The sequence below is a fragment of the Neovison vison genome, chromosome 11 (genome assembly GCF_020171115.1).
Source record: "Neovison vison isolate M4711 chromosome 11, ASM_NN_V1, whole genome shotgun sequence".
NCBI classification, from domain to species: Eukaryota; Metazoa; Chordata; class Mammalia; order Carnivora; family Mustelidae; genus Neogale; species Neogale vison.
The window spans coordinates 177,796,866-177,817,775 of NC_058101.1; the positions used below are offsets into that span (position 1 = coordinate 177,796,866).

Below are 20,910 nucleotides of genomic sequence, written 5' to 3' on the forward strand. Positions count from 1 at the left end.
GAGGATGGGCACGTGATACCGGAAGTGGGTGGGAATAATATGGAGGCGTTTCCGGCAGGCCCCGGCTGCTGAAAGCCGGGGCAGACGTGCTGCTCCCGGTCCGGGTTCTTGTCCCGGTCCCGCCCAGGCGGCGACTGTGGTTTGAGAAAGGAGGTGTCGGACGCGCTGGCCCACCGCCGCTGTACACTGCAGCCTTATCTCAGCTCAAAATGAACTATATGCCTGGCACCGCCAGCCTCATAGAGGACATCGACAGTGAGTAGCTCATCTCCTCTGGATGAAGTCTGGGGTGAGATCGTTCCTCCTGGGCGGGTACCTGTTCATGGGGAGCTTGTAGAATTGAGTCTGGGGCGGGCGGGGGGCTGTTTTTAGCACACTTCAGGGTGTTCGGCTTTGACATCCTCCACGTGAGTGAAGAGCCACAAGACACTCCGTTTGCCTGCCTTCTATCCGACTACCTCTATCCTGCGTCTCGCAGCCTCCACCGGTCCCCGGGCCGATAAGCCACAAGCTGTAGAATTCATTCCTGCTTTGGAGGGACGCGGCTGCTAATACTCAAACTTGAGAGTTGCCCCTCCCTACGTCCACTATCTCCCACCTGCAATATATCGACGTACCTGGTTGTTACTCGTGGGTGAATGAGAATAGTTAAAGAAATGGTTCATTAAGGAACGAAATTTTTCAGATAACAGCTGTTGGACTTAATTGTCAGTAAACATGGGTTTTATGCCATGTAGCCATTTGCATTGCAGTCTTTAGCACTTTTAGGTTATGATGATAGAGATCACTGCCAGACAATGATACTGACTTTTCTGGAAAGCCTGAATCACTTCAAACCAATTTTTCTGTTCGACAGTTTTCTTTTACTTGTACTAAGAAGACCTCCCTTTTTCTAAACTCTCAGCTGTGAATTATTCCTCAAGCAACATTTTCTAATCCTTTTAATCCTGTGGTCTGTCTCATTAATTTCTAATTGCTGCAGAATGGTTTACACAGTTCCAAACAAGTTACAACAATCACATTACTATGTATACAAATTTAAAAAGTGAGTCCGGTGGGGCACCTGGCTGGATCACACAGTAGAGCATGCAGGACTCTTGATCTCTGGATTGTGAGTTCAGCTCTTGGGTGTAGCGATTACTTAAAAATAAAATCCTCTAAAAAATAATAAAAAGCGGGCACCTGGGTGGCCCAGTTGGTTAAGTGGCTGCCTTTGGCTCCAGTTATGATCTCAGGGTCTTGGGATCAAGTCCCACATCTGGTGCCCTGCTATGCAGGAAGTCTGCTTTCCCCTCTCCCTGCTGCTCCGCCTGCTTGTACAGTCTTTCTCTGTGTCAAATACATAAAATCTTTAAAAATAATAGTAATAATAAAAATTGAGGCTGTGATCATATTCTCTTTTTCTCATTGTCTGAAATCATTCTTTAAATCCAAATTAATGATTTTGTTATTGAAAGAAAATGTAGTGTGAACTGGACTATGTTTGTATATGAATAACAATTGCACATGCCCATCTGTAATATGGTGGTTTTTTTTTTTTTTTTTAAGATTTTATTTATTTATTTATTTATTTGACAGAGATCACAAGTAGGCAGAGAGGCAGGCAGAGAAAGAGGAGGAAGCAGGCTCCTTGCTGAGCAGAGAGCCCAATGCGGGGCTCGATTCCAGGACCCTGAGATCATGACTTGAGCCAAAGGCAGAGGCTTTAACCCACTGAGCCACCCAGGTGCCCCATCTGTAGTATGTTATGAAATCTTCACTTTTAGTCATCTATGGATGCCGTTTTGCCCCCACCTCTCATTTTATGTATCTGAACTATGTGAGGCCCCTACTGCCAGTCTACTAAAAATAATTTTTATTCTCAAACCCTCTAACCACTTCTTTGTGGACTCCAAGTCTCCTTTACTGAGAAGTTTGAAACCATTTCTTTCGCACCCATAGCTGTCCCCCCACCCACACAAACTATTTCCTCTTATCTTCTCAATCTTTCTGCATATTCACCCATCCTTCTCATCTGAGTAGGAAGTATTCCTCCCTTTCAGTCTGTGTCCTTTATTACTCTTTCTTCCCACTGTTTCTTCCATTACTGCCCTTTTTCTCTCATATCATCTCTCTCTCCCTGGATCCTTCCCTTCATTCTTGTCCATCCGTCTCGTACTTTTTTCAGTTATGTCTCCTCATCAAACTCCTATCCCGTTTTCATATCTTTACCACCAAACCTTTTGAATCCTCTCCATTTTGACTCTACTTCCTGGCCATCTACAGAAGACCTCCTCTGTTACTCCCGCAGTCTGAGTTTTGTTATCATCACACTGCTGAAGCTGCATTCTTAAAACGCAGCAGTTTGATGCATTCTTCTGGGTTCTTCCCTGTCCTCTGCAATATTGCGATACTATTAACACTGGATTCGTAATTCTGCTCTCTTGATTTCTGCAGCGCTGGACTTGCTGATTTTCTCACCTATCCAGCTCACTGTTCCTTAAAATAGGTGGCTCCTTGGGTCCCAACTTTGGTCTTCCTCTTTTTTTAAGATATATTTATTTAAAAGAGCATGTATGAGGTGGGTGCAGGGAGGTGGGGGCAGAGGGAGAGAGAGAATCCCAAGCAGACTTCCCGCGTTGGTGGTATAGTGGTGAGCATAGCTGCCTTCCAAGCAGACTTCCTGTCTGAGCATGAAGCTCAATCCCAGGACCCTGAGATCATGATGTGAGATAAAATCAAGAGCCAGCCACTCAACCAACTGAGCCACCCAGGTACTCCTTGCTTCTTTCTTTAAATCTCTAGGAGAGCTTCATGGACTTTAATAATTATATCACCTCTTCGTGGACTTATTTAAAATTGCTCTCATTCTGACCTCTTTGACATTCCAGTCTTTAGATTTCCAACTGCTTGTTGGCAGTGACCTGATCAGCACTTCAGAATCATAAATAGCTAATAATCTTCCACCTTAAACTTCTTTTATTGCCAGCTTCTGGTACATCATCCACCCTGTCATGATGACTCAAAATTCCTACATGTGGGGGCGCCTAGGTCGTACAGTCAGTTAAGCATCTGACTTTTGGTTTCAGCTCAGATCATGATCTCAGGGTCACGAGATAGAGCCACATTGGGCTCAATGCAGAGTCTGCTTAGAATTTCTCTCTCCCGCTACAGTACACGCCCCCACATTTGAGCACTGGCACAAGGTCTTGCTCTCTCTCCAATAAATAAGAAATCTTTACAAAATTCCTGCATGTCCTTTACTCATTTCTTCAGCACCCCCCTCACACACACAGTCACACCCCACCTTTGCAGATTCCCATCACTTAGAACTACACGGTCTTAGGTCATCTGGGTGACTTAGTCTTTTAAAGTCCAACTCTTTGTCTCAGCTCAGGTCATGATCTCAGGATCCTAGGATGAAATCCCGTTGTCTGCATTTGGTGTGGTCTGCTTGAGGATTCTCTCTCTCCCTCTCCCTCTGCCCCTCCCCCCGTGAGTGTGCATGTCCTCTCTTTTTCTCTCTAAGATAAATATATTTTTTAAAAAACAGTAGAACAACACAGTCTTAGTTCTCGCAACTCTCCCTTCTCATTGGCCTTAGTGTAGGTTTCCTCTTCATGTCTCACATTCTGCTCTCCCTTTTCTGCCCATTCAGTCTTCAGTGTTTTCTTGTAAAGTATAATCCAAATTGAACCTGCTTCTGGTACTTTGGGGACTTCATATCCTGTGACTTCCCTTTACACCCCCACCTTTTAGCCAAGCATATGGATACATACCTGCCTTTTTTCCCTCTGCTTCCAAATTACAGATTCCCCTTTCCCTTTCCCCATCATTCATCCCAGAGGCCAAAAATTATCTTTTAAGGCTCAGCTCAGATACTTCCACCAGCTAGATAATCTCCCTTACATATAATTAAGATTTGCTTTCTTGTATTTAATTATAGTGCAAAGAAGGTTATAAATTCCTTCAGGGAAGAATCACTGTCTTATTTCTCTGTTATGTTTCTAGAAAGTACTTTATGCATAGCATTAAATTAATGAATGAATTTTGCTAGCTATTCTAGCAACTGGCGTATTGTCATTCTTCAATGTCAGCTCAAAGACACCTCTTAGGAGAGTTTTCCCCTAGTCACCCTCTCTTCTGTAGCTACCTTCCCTCTCTCTTCATCATGTTATCCTGCTATTTTATTATTCCATTGTACTAATCACAGTAGGTCGTTCTTGTGTGTGTGTGTGTGTGTGTGTGTGTGTTTACTTGTTCGCCTTTCTCCACCAGGAATGTAAGTTGATATGGTTGGTGACTTTCTGAGCTTTCTTCCCTACTGTATATCTAAGGCCCAGACCATTGCTCTCAATAAATATTAATTGAATTTTTGCTCTAGCTTACTATCAGCATCCTCATTCATCTGTTGGAGGCATTGTTTTTATTTAAAACCTTCCCTGCTCCCAAAGTGTGAAATAGAAGCTCTTCTATAAGTTGAGAGGAAAATAATTCTAATATTAAGATCATATAGGTCATCTAGACTAAATTTCTCAATTTGTGTATATAGAAACTGACACGACACTGGGAGGGTTTAACTGCTAACATCAACATCTAGAGCTGGGAGTCAGGCTTCCAGGCTGCTCACCCAGTCCTTTGCCCACTCTGCCACCACGGGAATCTTATCATCTACACCACAGGATGCCTTGGTCCTCCCTCTAATTTCCTAGTAAACTGTGCCTTAAATACTTTGGAAGAAGTGGTAGAGCTTAACCTGCTATTGACTTTGTTTTTTGTTAATCCTGTAAACTCAATGAAGCTAACAGTTCTCACTTTTTAAATATTTTTTTCCTCTCCCCAGAAAAGCATTTGGTCCTGCTTCGAGATGGAAGGACGCTCATAGGTTTTTTAAGAAGCATTGATCAATTTGGTATGTACTAGTTACAGACTTCTCTGTAGTGAAGAGCTGCTGTTGTATGTTTGTGTTATGTCATGTTGAAATTTATTTATCTGCAAATTTTTCAAGTGTCTGGCATAATGGAATACTGTTTGGAGTCATTACATCATTGTTTTCTGTTTTATGATTAAGTGATTCAAAAGCTAATATTTACAAGCTTGTATTTCTAAAACTGGTTTTCGCTAGAACATATGATTGGTGTTTTGGACTTTTTTTATTTTCCCCAGTAGAGGGAGCCAAATGATAGGCATAAACTCAGTCCACTGAAAAAGCTGCTCATTTATACATTGGCTTGGGTGTGACTGCTTTTCAAAGCATTTCCTGCACTGAAGGTAATCCCTTCCTGTCCAATGAAAGTTGGGTAGTAGAAGGCATTTCCTGAAGCATTTTTGGGGTCCCAGCTTTCAGCTCAAGATTTTACACTTTAGGGATACATCAGACTCAGAGAATCTCGGTCTTTGTTTTGCATCTTGCATTTTTCTATATAGAGATCTATATTTGCTTCTGTTTCAAGGAACTTCTCAGTTCATATCAACAATTGTTGGACATCTGCTAGTGGATTTCAACATAATTGAAATGCCTAGAGGAATTACAGAAGATAGTATAGATACTTGGTTTTCTTCAAACAAGACAAATAGTACCAATTTATAAAAGAAAAATAATTATTCTTAAAAGACTGGGGTTCTGAATCTTAAGTCAGGTTTGTCCTTTGGGGGAAAAGTAGCAAATCCTGACTTTATTGTCAGATTACCACGTATTGTTATCTGACAAAGTTAAAAAAGAGGTTTTTGTGTATCATAATCGCTGGATACCTGCACTGGATTATGTGAATCCTAAGTACTGAAACAAAGTTAAATCTTTGGTAAATCATCATATATACATACCCACACAGCATAGAAAAACTGCTTTGTGTTTAAAAAAAAAAGTTTCCAACTCTGCAGTTATTTAGGTTCTAGAGTCTTCCAAGTGCCCTCCCCTTTTATATTTTCTTCTAGTCATGTCAGTATTCACAATCTCACTGATGTAAAGGAATTTAATTTTTGTAACTTATTCCCACCATCATTCATGCATTAGTGCAACATAATCCCCAATATTCTCTTTTTACAGTTGTTTATAAGTCTCACAAGTGGTGTGTCTTAATAAAACAGGGGAAGACTGTTTAAAATTTTAGCTTTTCCCAGAATTAGAAAGTTTGGAAATCATGTTCAGTGAAATCTTTTCTACTCAAAATAACTGGTTATTTGAGTTATGGACCTTTACCCAGTAATTTGAACTAAATATCTTTGTTTCTTCCCTGTGCACTTATAGCTAATTTAGTGCTACATCAGACTGTGGAGCGTATTCATGTGGGCAAAAAATACGGTGATATTCCTCGAGGGATTTTTGTTGTCAGAGGAGAAAATGTTGTCCTACTAGGAGAAATAGTAAGTGAAAATCGTTAAGCTGCCTTGGGTCTTGATAATCATACTAGTCAGGTCTCTTTTTACCTTTTCAAGAAGGAAAAAATATATTTTCCACATGGCACCCAGCTTCTCACAGAAACCACCACATCAGTTTAGGAAAGCTACAGGTATAAAAGGAAAACTACAGAGAATAATTAACTTTGTTTCAGTGCCTCTTGGCATTTTAAACATTTTGATCCCATTAGCAGCAAAGTATCATTGATTTTACCTGATATAGAAGTAGCATACTGTACAAAAAAAAAAAAAAAGAAGTAGCATACTGTACAAACATGTTCATCAATATATTATTTTTTCTATCTTTAATAGTAGAAAGTTGAAAAACTTAATAACAAACAAGAGATGAATAATTCAATAAAGCATGATTTATACACACTGGAATATTTTGCAATCATTTAAACAATTGGTTATAAGTAGGTTTTCATGACATAGAACTAATGAGCAAGGCTTGGAGGAAAAAACACATTGGATATATATCATGATGTCCTGTTTTTTAAAGGGGGAAGGGGAAGGAAAGAAGGGGGCTTTAGGAGAAGCCTTTCTGTTAACTCCTGAGAACGGAGCTCAGCCTCACTTGGATCCTTAGCTCACAACCAAAGAGGATACCTCAGTATGCCAGGGAGACCAGTTGGCAGGTGAAAAGTTAAGTCTTCTAAAGTGTTTAGGGGTGTGTGTGTGTACATACATAACCATGCATATACACAGTACACATTCATTTAGGCATACACACACACACACACACACACACACACAAACTATTAGAAAACTATATAGCTAGTAGAAGTGCTCTGACTTTTTGGGGGCGGGGGGCTTTTTAGGTTTTTATTTTAGTTCCAGTTAGTTAATATACAATAGTTTTTTTGTTGTTGTTTAAGATTTTATTTTCAAGTAATTTCTACACCCAACGTGGGGCTCGGACTCAACCCCAAGATCAAGAATCGCATGCTCCTCCAGCTGAATCAGCCAGGCGCCCCAGCATACAGTGTTATGTTAGTTTCAGGTGTACAGTATAATGATTCTCAAACATTTTTAAAAGAAGATAAAACTTGATTTCATGTTTTACATAAAATATTTTCTTAAAAAGAAAAATACCTTATTAAAACCTTTGGCTTTGCTTCTGATTATTGGGTTTGCCAGGAGTATCGAACTAAAAAATTTTGGTGTTTGCTTTTATCCTTTTCTGTCTTGTTTGTAAAGATTCCAGTATAGTTTCTCAATAGCTAACTGCATCTTAAATCAGGTTTACAGAAGTCTTTGGAGTGGAGTGGTTTGGTCTATAGTGACTTTTAACATGAAGTTGTTTGAGAAAGTAAGGAGATAATTTGCCAGGGTCTGGTTGGCCTGGAGACCTCTAGTTGAAACACTAGCAATGACGAATCAATACTGTCAGTAACAGCATTGCTACGTGCTGCTATGAAATGGAGGAAATATTTTTTTCTAATTTTTAAAGTGTTTTTGCGATGGATATTTTTGGTTCAGTAGATCGTTTTTTGCATGTTTCAGCGGTAGAAGTTATCTCGTCGTAATACACAGAGGCTGAAACACAGCACTGTGGTACCATGAGGTGTGGGGAGTGGCGTGAGCAAATGACTAAAGTGCCCTGCCAGTATATGAAGAGGGGCTGACCCATCTCTGGATAGTAGAAGTAGGAGTGATTATATTTTCCTTTGTTTATGCTTTTCTTAATTTTCAAAGAGGAAACATGACTTTGCTCTCAGGAGAAAAGATTTAAATTAAAATATTTACACATACTCTGCTTCACTTTTATAGTCGTGGACACCACAAAAATGCTGTGTGTGCCATTGCATCGGCACACGTGGGCCCTCATCTACGTGGTACACATATAGATGAAAAGGAGGGAACTTGCACTTGGTCTTGAGAAAGACAAAGTTTGTGGAGAAAATACTCGTATCTGTTAGTGGTTTGGATAGTGCAGAATTTTTACAGTGGTACCACTAAAGCCTTGTGGTTTGGGAGTGCTTATACAGCTCTATGAATAATGGTCAGTGTGATGAAATTAAGTATCAGCCCTAGAGAAACTCATACCCAGAAACCAATTAAGGGCTGTAAACATCTTTTGTTTAGGAAGTCCCTGGATTCTGCCTCAAGGATGGTGATGCACACAGCCTTAAGTAATAAGACTGATTGTTGGGAATTGGCATCATTAGAACCACATGACTAGCCTGATGAGTAACATATTGAAAACTAGGCAGTACACCACGCTAAGAACATTATCTGCCCTTCAGCTGCTACCCATGGATCGTGAGGGTGGATTATTCTTGATTAGATATATTTCGCCTGGTTCAGCTAACATTTCAGCCAAGGCAGGACTTGCTTATATAATTTGTGTGGCTTTCATTCCAACCCCTCTGGTGAAAATCTTCCCCCTGATGTCCCTGCCTGTGGGTTCTGAGGCCTTGGCAGCACATGGCGTGTTAGTACCCAGTGGTAGGCTGCAGAGTCTGGAATGTTTGTGTATATGTTGATGCCTTCCCAGAATTTTATAATCGAAAATCATAGAGGAAGATAAATAAGAATACCCTGTATATATAATCTTTCCATTTTACAGAAACAAGAATAGTACCTATATGTTCATTTTAAGGAGAATAAGTTGAATCTGGATAGTGAGATACTTTTATAGCAAGGTTCTGCATTATAAGATTAGTTATCAGATATTTATCAGGTGTTCAGATCTAAAAATATTAAGAATAGGGGCACCTGGGTGGCTTAGTCGGTTGAGCATCCAACTCTTGATCTCAGCTCAGGTGTTGATGTCAGCGTTGTGAGTTTGAGCCCCACATTGGGCTCTACACTGGGTGTGGAGCCTACATTAAAAAGCATATGCCAGAGTGAGTGAAAAAATTACAGTTTATATTTGCATTGTAGGATTTTTTTTAAGTCAATATATACATGGAAAAATTAGAAGGCTATTCACCAAAATATTGTTCCATACTGGAATTATGGGTAATGAAAAAAATTTTTTTCTGTTTGTCCATTTTCTAAATTTCATACAGTGAGCATGTATTTTTAAAATAAGAGAAAAAAAATTTTTTTTCAAACCAAAATATTTTTCAAACCAAAATATAGAGACATATATTGGAGCCAAACTGGTTTAGTAACCTAATTGGTTTACTGAGGTTTTCTCTAGTAAATTTGTTACCATTAGAGGGGCAAAGAATCTTGCATTATAATTTAAAGACTCCTAGTTAATGGAACAGAGGGGCAGTTTTTTGTCTTTGGGTGGGGGGTGCTTCTTTGAATCAGTGTTCTCTACCTCCTTAGTCAGCCACAACTGCCCTTTTTAAGCTGACTTTGATAACATAAAAATATAAAACTTATATAAAGCCATCTTGGTCTTTAACTTCTTTCTTGGATCCTTTGGGGTTGGGGAAAGAGCTGTTCATATATATATACATATATATGTATAATTATTGTTTAAGAAAAACAATCCTTGAGTAATGTAGGACTTCAGGTAACTTAAAGTTTATGAGACACACTGATACTTCTCCCTGTTACCAAATTCACATAAGTATATGTTCTGGGTGGTGTTGCCAGCCACTCCTGGCAGCCCCTCTGTCCCCAGGAGAAGGCTATTTCAGCCCTGTCACAATTATAAAAAATAACCCAAGCTCGACCCAGGAATCCATTTGCATAAAGGTCTGTAATGTTTTCTATTCTCGGTGGTCAGTTGAGGGTTTTCAACCCTGCTTCTTTTGTAGGACTTGGAAAAGGAGAGTGACACACCCCTCCAGCAAGTGTCTATTGAAGAAATCCTAGAAGAACAAAGGGTAGAACAGCAGACCAAGCTGGAAGCCGAGAAGCTGAAAGTTCAAGCTCTGAAGGATCGGGGTCTCTCCATTCCTCGGGCAGATACTCTTGATGAGTATTAAGTCACCTGCTCAGAGGCCATTGCTCTTGGGGAGCAGGGGCTGTCACCAAATGAAAGTGACATCTGGTCACCTCACACATTTGACTAGAGACTAGAGTTTTGAAAAATTCTTTTTATTTTGAATTCTTTCACATGTACAACATGAAGAAAACACGTGGCTTTTTTTTTTTTTCCTTTTTAATGACAAAAATCATTGTTTAAAAAAAAATCAGTGGCAAGGACTCCTTTCACACACCACTGTGGAGCAGGCAACTACTTCTTTATATTGCTCTTCGTGTCCCCAATTAGCGTTCACAGAAGACATTCTTCATTTACTTGTAAATAAAATAAAAGTCTCAAAACTTGTGTTATTTCCTAAGTTTGAGTTGCCTTCAGTGAATAGATAAAATTAAGTTTCTGCTCCCAAAGGTATAAGCTGTCCACACACCGGGATTTCTCCCATCCGTGACAATTCCAAGTTGCTAGTTACTTACGAAGGAATATTTTCATCCTAAATATCTTGCAGGCCCTCCCCCTCTCCCCTTTTCATGTTTTGCTCTGGTAAGAAAAACACATTTTCAGGCTTGAGGAAGGAGCTTTCAGTCAAGTTTTGCAGTTACCAGTGGTACCAGAAGCCTCCGTTTTGAGAAACCGCATCACAGCTATATTGGCTGGTCCTGCTTCGCCAGCAGGTGCTCCAAACTGCATGAGATCCAGTACTTAAGTTAACACAGAGATGGACAAGACTCATCCCCACCTTTGACAAGCATGTGTCACTTTAATCACAAGAAGATACTGCAGGCAACCAGAATTACATTCGTTTTCCTGAGCACCACTCTTTCAGAACATCTGATACCAAAGTGAATTTGGTTCACTGTATGATCTTTTTTCCAACCTCCTTCAAACAACTCCAAACGCATTAGCAAGAGTTACGGTTTGTGAGGAAAAGGGACCTCATTTTCACAATAGAATTTCCCACCCTCACAAGGGAAACAAAAGCAAAAATGAACTTTTGGGACTTCATCAAGATAAAGAGCTTCTCAGCAAAGGAAATAGTCAACAAAACAAAGAGGCAACCCACAGAATGGGAGAAGGTATTCACAAATGACACTACAGACAAAGGGCTGATACCAAGATCTATAAAGAGCTCAAACTCAACATCCAAATACATAAGTCAAAAAATGGGCAGGAGACATAGCAGACACTTCTCCAAAGAAGACATACTAACAGCTAACAGACACATGAAAAGATGTTCATCATCATTAGCCATCAGGGAGATTCAAATCAAAATCACATTGAGAAACCTTACATCATTGGGATGGCAAAAATTGACAAGGCAAGAAACAATGAATGTTGGAGAAGTTGTGGAGAAAGGGAACCCTCGTACACTGTTGGTGGGAATGCAAGTTGTTGCAGCCACTTGGGAAAACAGTGTGGAGTTTCCTCAAAAAATTAAAAATAGAGCTACCCTATGACCCAGCAATTGCACTACTGGGTATTTACCCCAAAGGTACAGATGTAGTGAAAAGAAGGGCCATCTGTAACCCAATGTTCATAGCACCAATGGCCACAATAACCAAAGTGTGAAAAGAGCTGAGATGCCCTTCAACAGACAAATAGATAAAGAAGATGTGGTCCATATATGCAATGGAATAGTACTCAGCCATCGGAAAGGATGAATACCCAACTTTTCCATCAACATGGATGGGACTGGAGGAGATTATGCTGAGTGAAATAAGTCAAACAGAGAAGGTCAGTTACCATATGGTTTCACTTGTTTGTGGAACATAAGGAATAGCGTGGAGGACATTAGGAGAAGGAAGGGAAAAATGAAGCAGAGAAAATCGGAGTGGGAGACAAACCATGACAGACTATGGACTCCGGGAAACAAACAGGGTTTTAGAAGGGAGAGAGGTGGGGGGATGGGTGAGCCCAGTGATGGGTATTAAGGATTGCCTGGAGCACAGGGTGTTATATGCAAACAATGCATCATGGAACACTACATCAAAAACTAATGATGTACTATATGGTGACTAACATAATACAGTAAAAGAAAAAAGACATATATGATCTTCGGGGGAAAAAAAAAAAAAAGAATCCCAGCCTTGGTAAGTTTTGATCCTTGCTTTCTCACCTTTGTCACCCAGGCAGCAGCTAAGAATTAGACCCAAAAGGTAAAGCTGGACAGCTTGCTTCCTTCTTCCATCTCCAGGCTGCTTGGCACAATGGCTTGCCCTCAGCTCTGCCCGGCCCAGTCTTTTTACCGGTACTGATATCTGGTGCTGCTTCTCCTGGACCATTGCTGGCACTCTTCTTCCATTATTATATTTTAGACTCCTCGGTTCACACTTTTCTATTATCTTTAATAGTTTCTTCCAATAGTGGTTCCCATAAGACTGCTTTCTAGGGAGACAAATAAGGATGATCTACAAAAGCCCCTTTCCTGTCCATCTTTATTCTAATAAAATTGTGTACCAAAGGTTATCTTTTTCTCCTCTAGCTGTTCTTTCTCCTTTTCCTTGGCTCTTGACCTTATATTACTTACTCTTAGCTAATTTAAACCACAGCTTTGCAGCACCTGGGGGACTCAGTTGAGCATCTGCCTTTGGCTCAGGTCATGATTCCACATCAGGCTCCCTGCTCAGTGGGGAGTCTGCTTCTCCCTTCCCCCGCCTCCTCGCTCACTCACTCTCAAATAAATAGTCTTTAAATAAACAAATCACAGCCTTCCCCAGCTGTGATAAGCTCCTAACAGGCCCTGGATACTCAGTAGGGCCAGATAGTCTCACAATGTCCATTGTGCAGGGCTTTTCAGGGAAGCCACGTCCACGTGAATCCCAGACGTATTACACAGAGGGGAAGATGGATGGAAAGTGGTCTCATCTTGCTCACGTGAGGAGGGGCTGGCAGGCTCAGGCAGAGACAGTACAGGTAGTAGACGCACCGGGCCACCTCTGGTCTCAGCCATGCATGAACCTCATGACGACACTGCCCAGCTCAAGAGCCAATGCCGGGAATTGCAGCGGGGAGAAAAAACTAGAAGAGAGGCAAGAGTTCCACACCTCCATTCTCCCCCAAAACAAGTTAGGCATATTTCCATATCTGTGGAGCACCTTTCACCTTTCAAAAGGCCTGCTACGAGAGCAGCTCCATCCAACTTCCTTTCCCATTAGGAGCCAGGATTCCCAGTGAGGTACACAGAAGGCATCCTGGCTGCAGATGCTGCAGGCCAGAGCCCCAGTGCCTAAACAGTCCTCCAGCTTTAAGGGAAGGCCAAGCCTGCTCGTAATCAAGGGAAGAGGAGCAACGGAGAGTAGTATGAGCGGTCGCCTTGGAGGTAAAGTGAGCTGAGCAGGGATGTCATCCATGATAAAAGCTCATGTGCAGGGGTGCCTGGGTGGCTCAGTAGGCTAAAGCCTCTGACTTCGGCTCGGGTCATGATTCCAGAGTCCTGGGATCGAGCCCCACGTCGGGATCTCTGCTCAGTAGGGAGCCTGCTTCCTCCTCTCTCTCTCTCTCTCTCTCTTTCTCTGCCTGCCTCTCTGCCTATGTGATCTCTGTGTGTCAAATAAATAAATAAATCTTAAAAAAAAAAAAAAAAGCTCATGTGCACACACGCTCTACCAAGGCAATTGGTTCCTAAAGGTGACCCTTGACAACACAAGGGTTAGGGATGCCAGCCCCCCTACACAGTCAGAAATTCCTATGTAACTCCTGACTCCCCAAAATCTTAACTAAGAGCCTACTGTTGACTGAAAGTCTTGCCAATAACATAAACAACTGATTAACATGGGGGCACCTGTGTGGCTCAGTCAGTTAGGCAGCCGGCTCTTGGCTTCTGCTCCGGTCATGATCTCAGGGTCCTGCGATCCAGCCCTGCACTGGGATTGAGCCCTGCATCGTGGGGCTTTCTATGCTCAGCAAGGAATCAGTTTGAGGATTCTCTCTCCCTCTCCCTCTGCCCCTCCTTTCTGCCCTTCTCTGAAATCATCTTTTAAAAAGTCATAAGAGAAAATACATTTATAGTACAATACTGTATTTATCAAAATACGCACCTGTAAGTGTACTTCCGCAGTTCAAACACATACTGTTCAAGGACCGACTGTACCTTAAATCCAAGAGAGATCAGGTTTTTGCTGGTGAGACTGAACATGAAAATAACTGGACCCACCGAGCAACCAACAGGATTAATTAGTAGAGATCACTGGGTTGAATGTGGAGATGTCCTTCGCTGCGGACAGATGCCCAGGTGTGAAGAGTGGAGATACTTGGTGTAAAAAGGTCTGGAAGAGCATCCCAGGGAAACATGGGGTTGGGGGTGGGGGAGGACTTGTCAGGGGTGCTGGAAGGAAAGAACATAGTCTTTAGCCTGTTTTCTCCCAACTGCAGTGCCCCCCATCTTACGGATCGCCCTCCGGCACTACGATCCCCCAATAAGGAGAGCAAGAGCCGGCTTCTAAGAACTAAGCAGTTCTTGTATCCAGTTAAGTGAACCAAGATCGAAAGTAACTTTTACTATCCCCTTCCCAACATCTTCTAGCCTGAAAGAATTAGAAAACCGGCTCCAGGAAATGGAGTGTATCTGTTGTTTATCTGGCTGGGTGCACCTTGGCAGGACTCCCCTACCGGTCTCCTCCTGGGTTCTGCCTGGGCTCCCTCAAAGCAGAGGATGAAATCAAGTTCTTTTCTTTCCTCCTACCTCATTTCACTGCTCTGCCTCTTTCCCCTACTCAGCCTATACTGTACCCATTCTCCTTTTTTAAAAAGATGTTTTTCAGGGTGCATGGGTGGCTCAGTCCGCATTAAGTGTCTGCCTTCAGCTTACGTAATGGTCCCAGGACGGAGTCCCACATTGGGGTTGGGGTGGAAAAAAAAAAATCTCTGCTCAGCAGGGAGTCTGCTTTTCCCTCTGACCCTCCCCCTTCTCATGCTTGCTCTCTCTCTTTCTCTCTCTCTCAAATCAACAAATAAAATCTTTTTTTTAAAAAAGTGTTTTTCCTAACTCTAGCCATTCAGTAGTTGCTACAACTTGGCTGGGAATGGCCTCAGATGCTGCTGCTCTGGGCAGCCAACTAGCCCATAGCAAGGACAAAAAGAAAGAGCAAGGACTCAATGTATCTCAAGGTCAGGAATCCAGATGGCCTGGGAATTTATCTGTAAGACCAGATTTTTATTGATGTACAATTTATACACAGTAAAACCTCCTCTTTCAATGCACAGCTCTATGAGTTCACAACTGCCTACAGTTATGTGCCCCCCACACCTGCCCCCTTTGAATTTAACTTCTCTCTCCTTCCTGGCCCCTGGCAACCACTGACCTGTTTCCTGTTGCTATAGTGTATGTTGGCAACTAATACAAAATTTTCTTAAAATACTGTACAGGTCAAAAAAAAAATTCTGGAAGGTTAAATTCAGCCCACCCATGTTCCATTTATTCTTCTGGTTTAGGCTATTCCAAAAGGCAGAAAACTTTGTGTACCCTGCCCAGGTTCAGGAGATCTCCAGGCAAGGAGACCTAAAGCCCGGCTTACCTGCAGAGATGGAGAGTGAACGGGGAACAAGAAACAAAATATAATCTGAGAAAGTCATTCATCGCCCTAAGTTTGTTGATGACTACTATATGCCAGGATTGACAGGCTATGAGAGGCAACTCTTGGTACCAGTTTCCAGAGAGAAACACGAGGGTTGGTTTTTGTTTTTGTTTTTAAGATTTATTTATCCAGTTATACACAATTAATGAATTGTTGAACATTACATCGAAACTAATGATGTATTAGAAGTTGACTAATTGAATTTTTATTTTTAAAAAAATTTTTTAAGAAATTGTATAGCAGTCTGTATTTTTTCTTTAAGATTTTGTTTATTTATTTGACAGACAGGGATCACAAGTAGGCAGAGAGGCAGGAAGGGAAGCAGGCTCCCCGCTGAGCAGAGAGACTGACATGGGGCTCAATTCCAGGACCCTGAGTCCACAACCCCAGCCGAAGGCAGAGGCTTAACCCACTGAGCCACCCAGGTGCCCCAGCTAATTAAATTTAAAAAAAAAATATGTGTGAAAGTAAAACAAATAAATAATAATAATAAATGCTTCTTAAAAAGATTTGCTCATCCATTTGAGAGAGAGAGGGAGCATGAGCAGGAGGGGCAGAGGGAGAGAGATTCTCAAGCACACTCCCCACTGAGCGTGGAGCCCAATTGGGGCTCGATCCCACAACCTTGAGATTGTGACCTGAGATGATGACCTGAGCCAAAACCAGGAGTCAGACACTCGACCAACTGAGTCACCCAGGTGCCCCTAGAAACACGAGATTTTTAAAGGTTTAGCTGTGTAACCAAGAGCACAGACCCGATTGCCCGGCTTCTTCATAGCTGTCTGAGGTTGGTCAAGCTGCTTACCTCACTGCCTCAATTTCCTCCTCTGTAAAATTGGCCTAAGAATAGTCCCAGCTCCTTGGGTGATGGTTGTAAGGATAAAGTGAGTTAATACATGTGAAGAGCTTACAATAAATAGTGCCTGGCCCAGGCGGCATGCTCAGTGTCAGCTACTATCATCTGCTGAATCCCCAGTGTGCGCCAGACTCCTGGGAGTGACTCCATATCCTCATGGAACTGTACATATAAGGACGCCTTGTGAGATAATGGTGACCAACTCAGGTTATGGAATTAAGATACTGACAACATAAAATGTACTCTAAAGCGAGATAATCCATAATCACCTCAAGTCCGATGGGTCAAACTTGCCTTAACTTTCTGCTGCCTCCTCACAATGCCACCTTGGGAGGAAAATACTATGTGCTTTCCATCCATTTAGGATGGAAAGCAGTTCAGGATTTGCCCTCCCCTCCAGGCTGACCACCTTTAAGAGATGGAAGAAAATCAGTATTTATTGAGAAGGTGTGAAGCACCAGCCTCTACGCTTTCCAAACATTTATTAAACATTGATGCGGTTATGAATTATCTAGCACTGTGCTGAGCACTAGGGGTTTAAAAACTTGCAAAGGATCCAAGTTCTCATGGAGTTTACAGGTCCTTATGGAGCTATGGACATGCAAAAAAGGGGGACCTGCATGTGTGGGGACACGGAGTATATAAAAAACCTCTTCCCAGGGCACTTGGGTGGCTCAGTAGGTTAGACATCTGCCTTCACCTCAGGTGGTGATCCCGAGGTCCTGGGATCAAGCCCCAAGTCAGGCTTCCCACTCTGCAGGGACCCTGCTTCTCCCTCTCCCTCTGCTTCTGCCCCTGCTTGTACCCTCTCTCTCAAATCATTAAATTTAAGAAAATCTTAAAAACAAAACCTCTGTGTCTTTCTTCCAATCTTGCTGAGAACCTAAAGCTGCCCTAAAATAGTAGTATTTTTAAAAAGGGGTGTGTGGGAGGGAGGGGCGGGAGGGACAGTGGTCTTACTGATACTGTGATACACTTTTATCAAGGGGGCCCACAGGAAAAAGTACTGGATTCTAGTTAAAGAGCAGAGCAAGGTGGGGCCCAAGGGGAAGGCTTGAGGGCAGGTGATGCTGTGAGTTACCTGAACTAGAAGAGGGTGTGCACGGGGCAGACAGCCCACAGGCCCCAGAGAAGACAGCCAGCGCAGGAGACACTGGAGGACCCAGAGATTGGGCTAAGAGGTCTGGACTTTCTCTTGTGGGCTCCTGGCGTATTGTCACCTGATGGCAGCCTTCCCACCGCCCTGAGAGGGTCGCACAAAGGAAAAGAAAAGGACAATATACCCCCGTTTCATGGATCAGGAAGTTCAAAGGGAAGCAGTGAGTGGCTGGGAATCTCGAAGCAAGAGACAGATGGGGGACCTGGGAACCCACTGCAGTGTAACACCGGTGTCCTCCACTCCCCAGCCTCCCCACATGGCCAGCCCAGCCTCTCAGGTCGAGACGCACCCCCCACCCCTGCCGCACACCTCCTCTGAGCCAGAGACCCAGACAGCGCAGCCCAGCACTGCAGGGGAATCTTCCCGCGCCCCCCACCCCCGTACTCCACCTCCCACCAGTCCTTACCCTGCTGTGGAGCAGCCCTCGGATCCTTTCTCTGGGCTGCTGGCCAGACGCTCTTCCCAGAACACACACCCCATCCTCCATCTCAAACCCAGCAGCTCCTAACTGCACTTTCCATGCTCTGGCTCAAACGTCCCTTCCTCCCAGAAGTCTTCCTTCCCACTCTGCCCTCCCACTGCATGGTGAGGCCCTCTGTACTTCCAAACTCCTCCTGGGCTCCCCTGCTCTCCTCCTCGGCCACATGGTTCATTTTCCCTCGCAAGGGCAGAGCGTCCACACAGTGGGCACTCAACAAGGGGGTGTTGAAGGAATGAGGGCTCCCAAACCCGGCCTTTCTCCCCCGCCCACCCCCACCCACCACTCCGTACCGTCTGAGCCTGACCTCTGGTCGCCTTTCTCCCTGGCCTGACTTGGCCACCCAGTCTCCTCCCTTGGGGTCTCTGTCCTCCTCAAGAAGCAAAGCCAGGTACAAATGACATCCAGAGCCAGAGGAAGTTCCAAACCTGTCTCCCCACCTTACTGCTCAGAGGGACGGTGAGAGTTAACTACTCATTGATCCTGGAAAGGATGAAGAAGGGACCACGAAGGCCTTGGCCTTGGGGGAGGTCACCAGCACCCCTCCCTGAGTCAGTGGCAGCTCTGACATCAGCAGCAGCTGATGCTCGAGTCTGCCATCTCCCCACCCCAACTCCTCCCTGCTTACGGTGGCCATAACTCTCCCCAAGATGGCAACAGCGGGGCCTTGAACATTATCTGCGTGGACTGTCCCATAATAACCCCCTCCCGCTCCCCACCACCTCCACTGAGAGGCACATGTGCTTGAGGGCGCACGTGTCCCTGTGAGGAGAAGCCAGGGGTAGCTGCCACCCAGCCTTCCCAGCTTGCCCTCTGCACCTTCTCTTGCAGCCGTGAAAGCTTCAGGCCTCCCAGGCCTCCGCTGGGGCCTCTCCCTTTGGTGCTGTCTCCTCTGGGACTCTGCAGGGGCTGGAAACAAAGCCTGCAGGCTCGTTTCCTCAGCCAAAGAAAGAGTTACACCCCCCACCTTCCGCAGCTGGTCACCCCATAGAGAAGGAGCAGGAGTCTGCTCTGTGTCCTGCCTGTGGCTGAGTGTGGGGGAGAGAGGGGAGTGGACATGGCGCTTGCCTCAGGGAGGAACAGTCCCATGGAAGAGACAAGAAAACACATACAAACCATTATACAAATCGGGACCCCACACGATGTACCCCGCCAGTGGCAGTGATAGTAAGGATGTGAGACGGGAACAAGCCGTTCCAGAGGGTTGGGGTGGTCGAGGAAGGCTTCCCGGAGGAAGAGGGCCCACAGTGGGCCTTGAGAAATGGGCCGAGGGACCTCTGGGCAGCCACTGCTCAGAGAGGAGCCCGGGACAAGGACCCCTAGATTGCTGGACCCTTTCCACTGCTCATGAGGGGCTGATGGAGGGCCGGGGGTGGGACTCACTCTGTTCTGCTGGGCTCTGGGCATTGGCCGGCTCTGAGATCCCATCCCTTTCATCCTTCCTGTAGTGAAAGAGACAGCAAGAGCCAGTGAGGGTCTGCTACTGCTCCCCACCTCGTAGGCCTCCCCTCCCTGCCACCTCCCGTCCACTGGTGACAGGACACAGAACTTTCTCACAAAGAAGGCAGGCCCCGGGTCAGGGGCCACATAGTGTGATTCTCTTGACCCCCAATATTCTTGCTGGGTGAATCTCGCTTAAAAGCAACCTCAAGTTCAATCTTTTTTTCTTTTTTAAAGATTTTACTTATTTTTTTATTTGAATGAGAGAGACAGAAATAGCTACAGAGAGCATGAGCAGACAGGAGAGGGAGAAGCAGGCTCTCCGCGGAGCAGGGAGCCCAATGTGGGGCTCCATCTCAGAACCCCAAGACCATGACCCGAGCCAAAGGCAGACACCCAAGACTCAACCGACAGAGCCACCCAGGTGCCCCCTCAAGTTCAATATTAAAGGGAAGAGAGTTTGTTAGAGACCAGGGCAATGCTTCTCAAAGAGTACCATGCAGTTCACAGGATACCTGTGTAGCAACCACCTGGGAATTTTTTTTTAAATATTTTATTTATTTATTTGACAGAGAGAGATCACAAGTAGGCAGAGAGGCAGGCAGAGAGAGAGGAGGAAGCAGGTTCCCCGCTGAGCAGAGAGCCCAATGTGGGGCTCGATCCCAGGACCCTGAGATCATGACCTGAGCCGAAGGCAGAGGATTTAACCACTGAGCCACCCAGGCACCCCGGGAATTTTTTTTTAAATACAAGTTTTAGGGCCTCAATTCTAGACCTGTTAAACTTAAGAGTTTCTGAGGCTGAGGGCCAAAATTCTGCATTTTATTTTTTTATTTTTTAAAAATTTTGTTTATTGGGGCAGCTGGGTGGCTCAGTCAGGTAAGCGTCTGCCTTTGGCTCTCAGGGTCCTGGGATCGAGCCCCACATCAAGCTCCCTGCTCAGCAGGGAGCCCGTTTCTCCCTCTCCCTCTGCCTGCTGCTTCCCGTTTGTGCTCTTTGTCATAAATAAATAGATCTTTAAAAAAATATTTTGTTTATTTATTTGACAGAGATGGAGAAAGCATGAGTAAGAGCAGGAGAAGGAGAGGGAGAAGCAGACTCCACACTGAGCACAGGACCCCAGAATCCTGACCTAAGCCA

The 20,910-nt window shown here is 44.1% G+C and overlaps 1 protein-coding gene across 1 annotated transcript; it reads left to right on the plus strand.

The window, feature by feature from the left end:
- Positions 1-47: 47 nt before the first annotated feature.
- On the plus strand, positions 48-10,625 carry LSM1 (LSM1 homolog, mRNA degradation associated). Its single transcript, XM_044225380.1, has 4 exons — positions 48-255; positions 4,823-4,891; positions 6,227-6,342; positions 10,098-10,625. Exons 1-4 carry the CDS (start codon positions 210-212, stop codon positions 10,266-10,268), a joined length of 402 nt encoding a protein of 133 aa, XP_044081315.1. The 5' UTR covers positions 48-209; the 3' UTR covers positions 10,269-10,625.
- Positions 10,626-20,910: the final 10,285 nt, after the last annotated feature.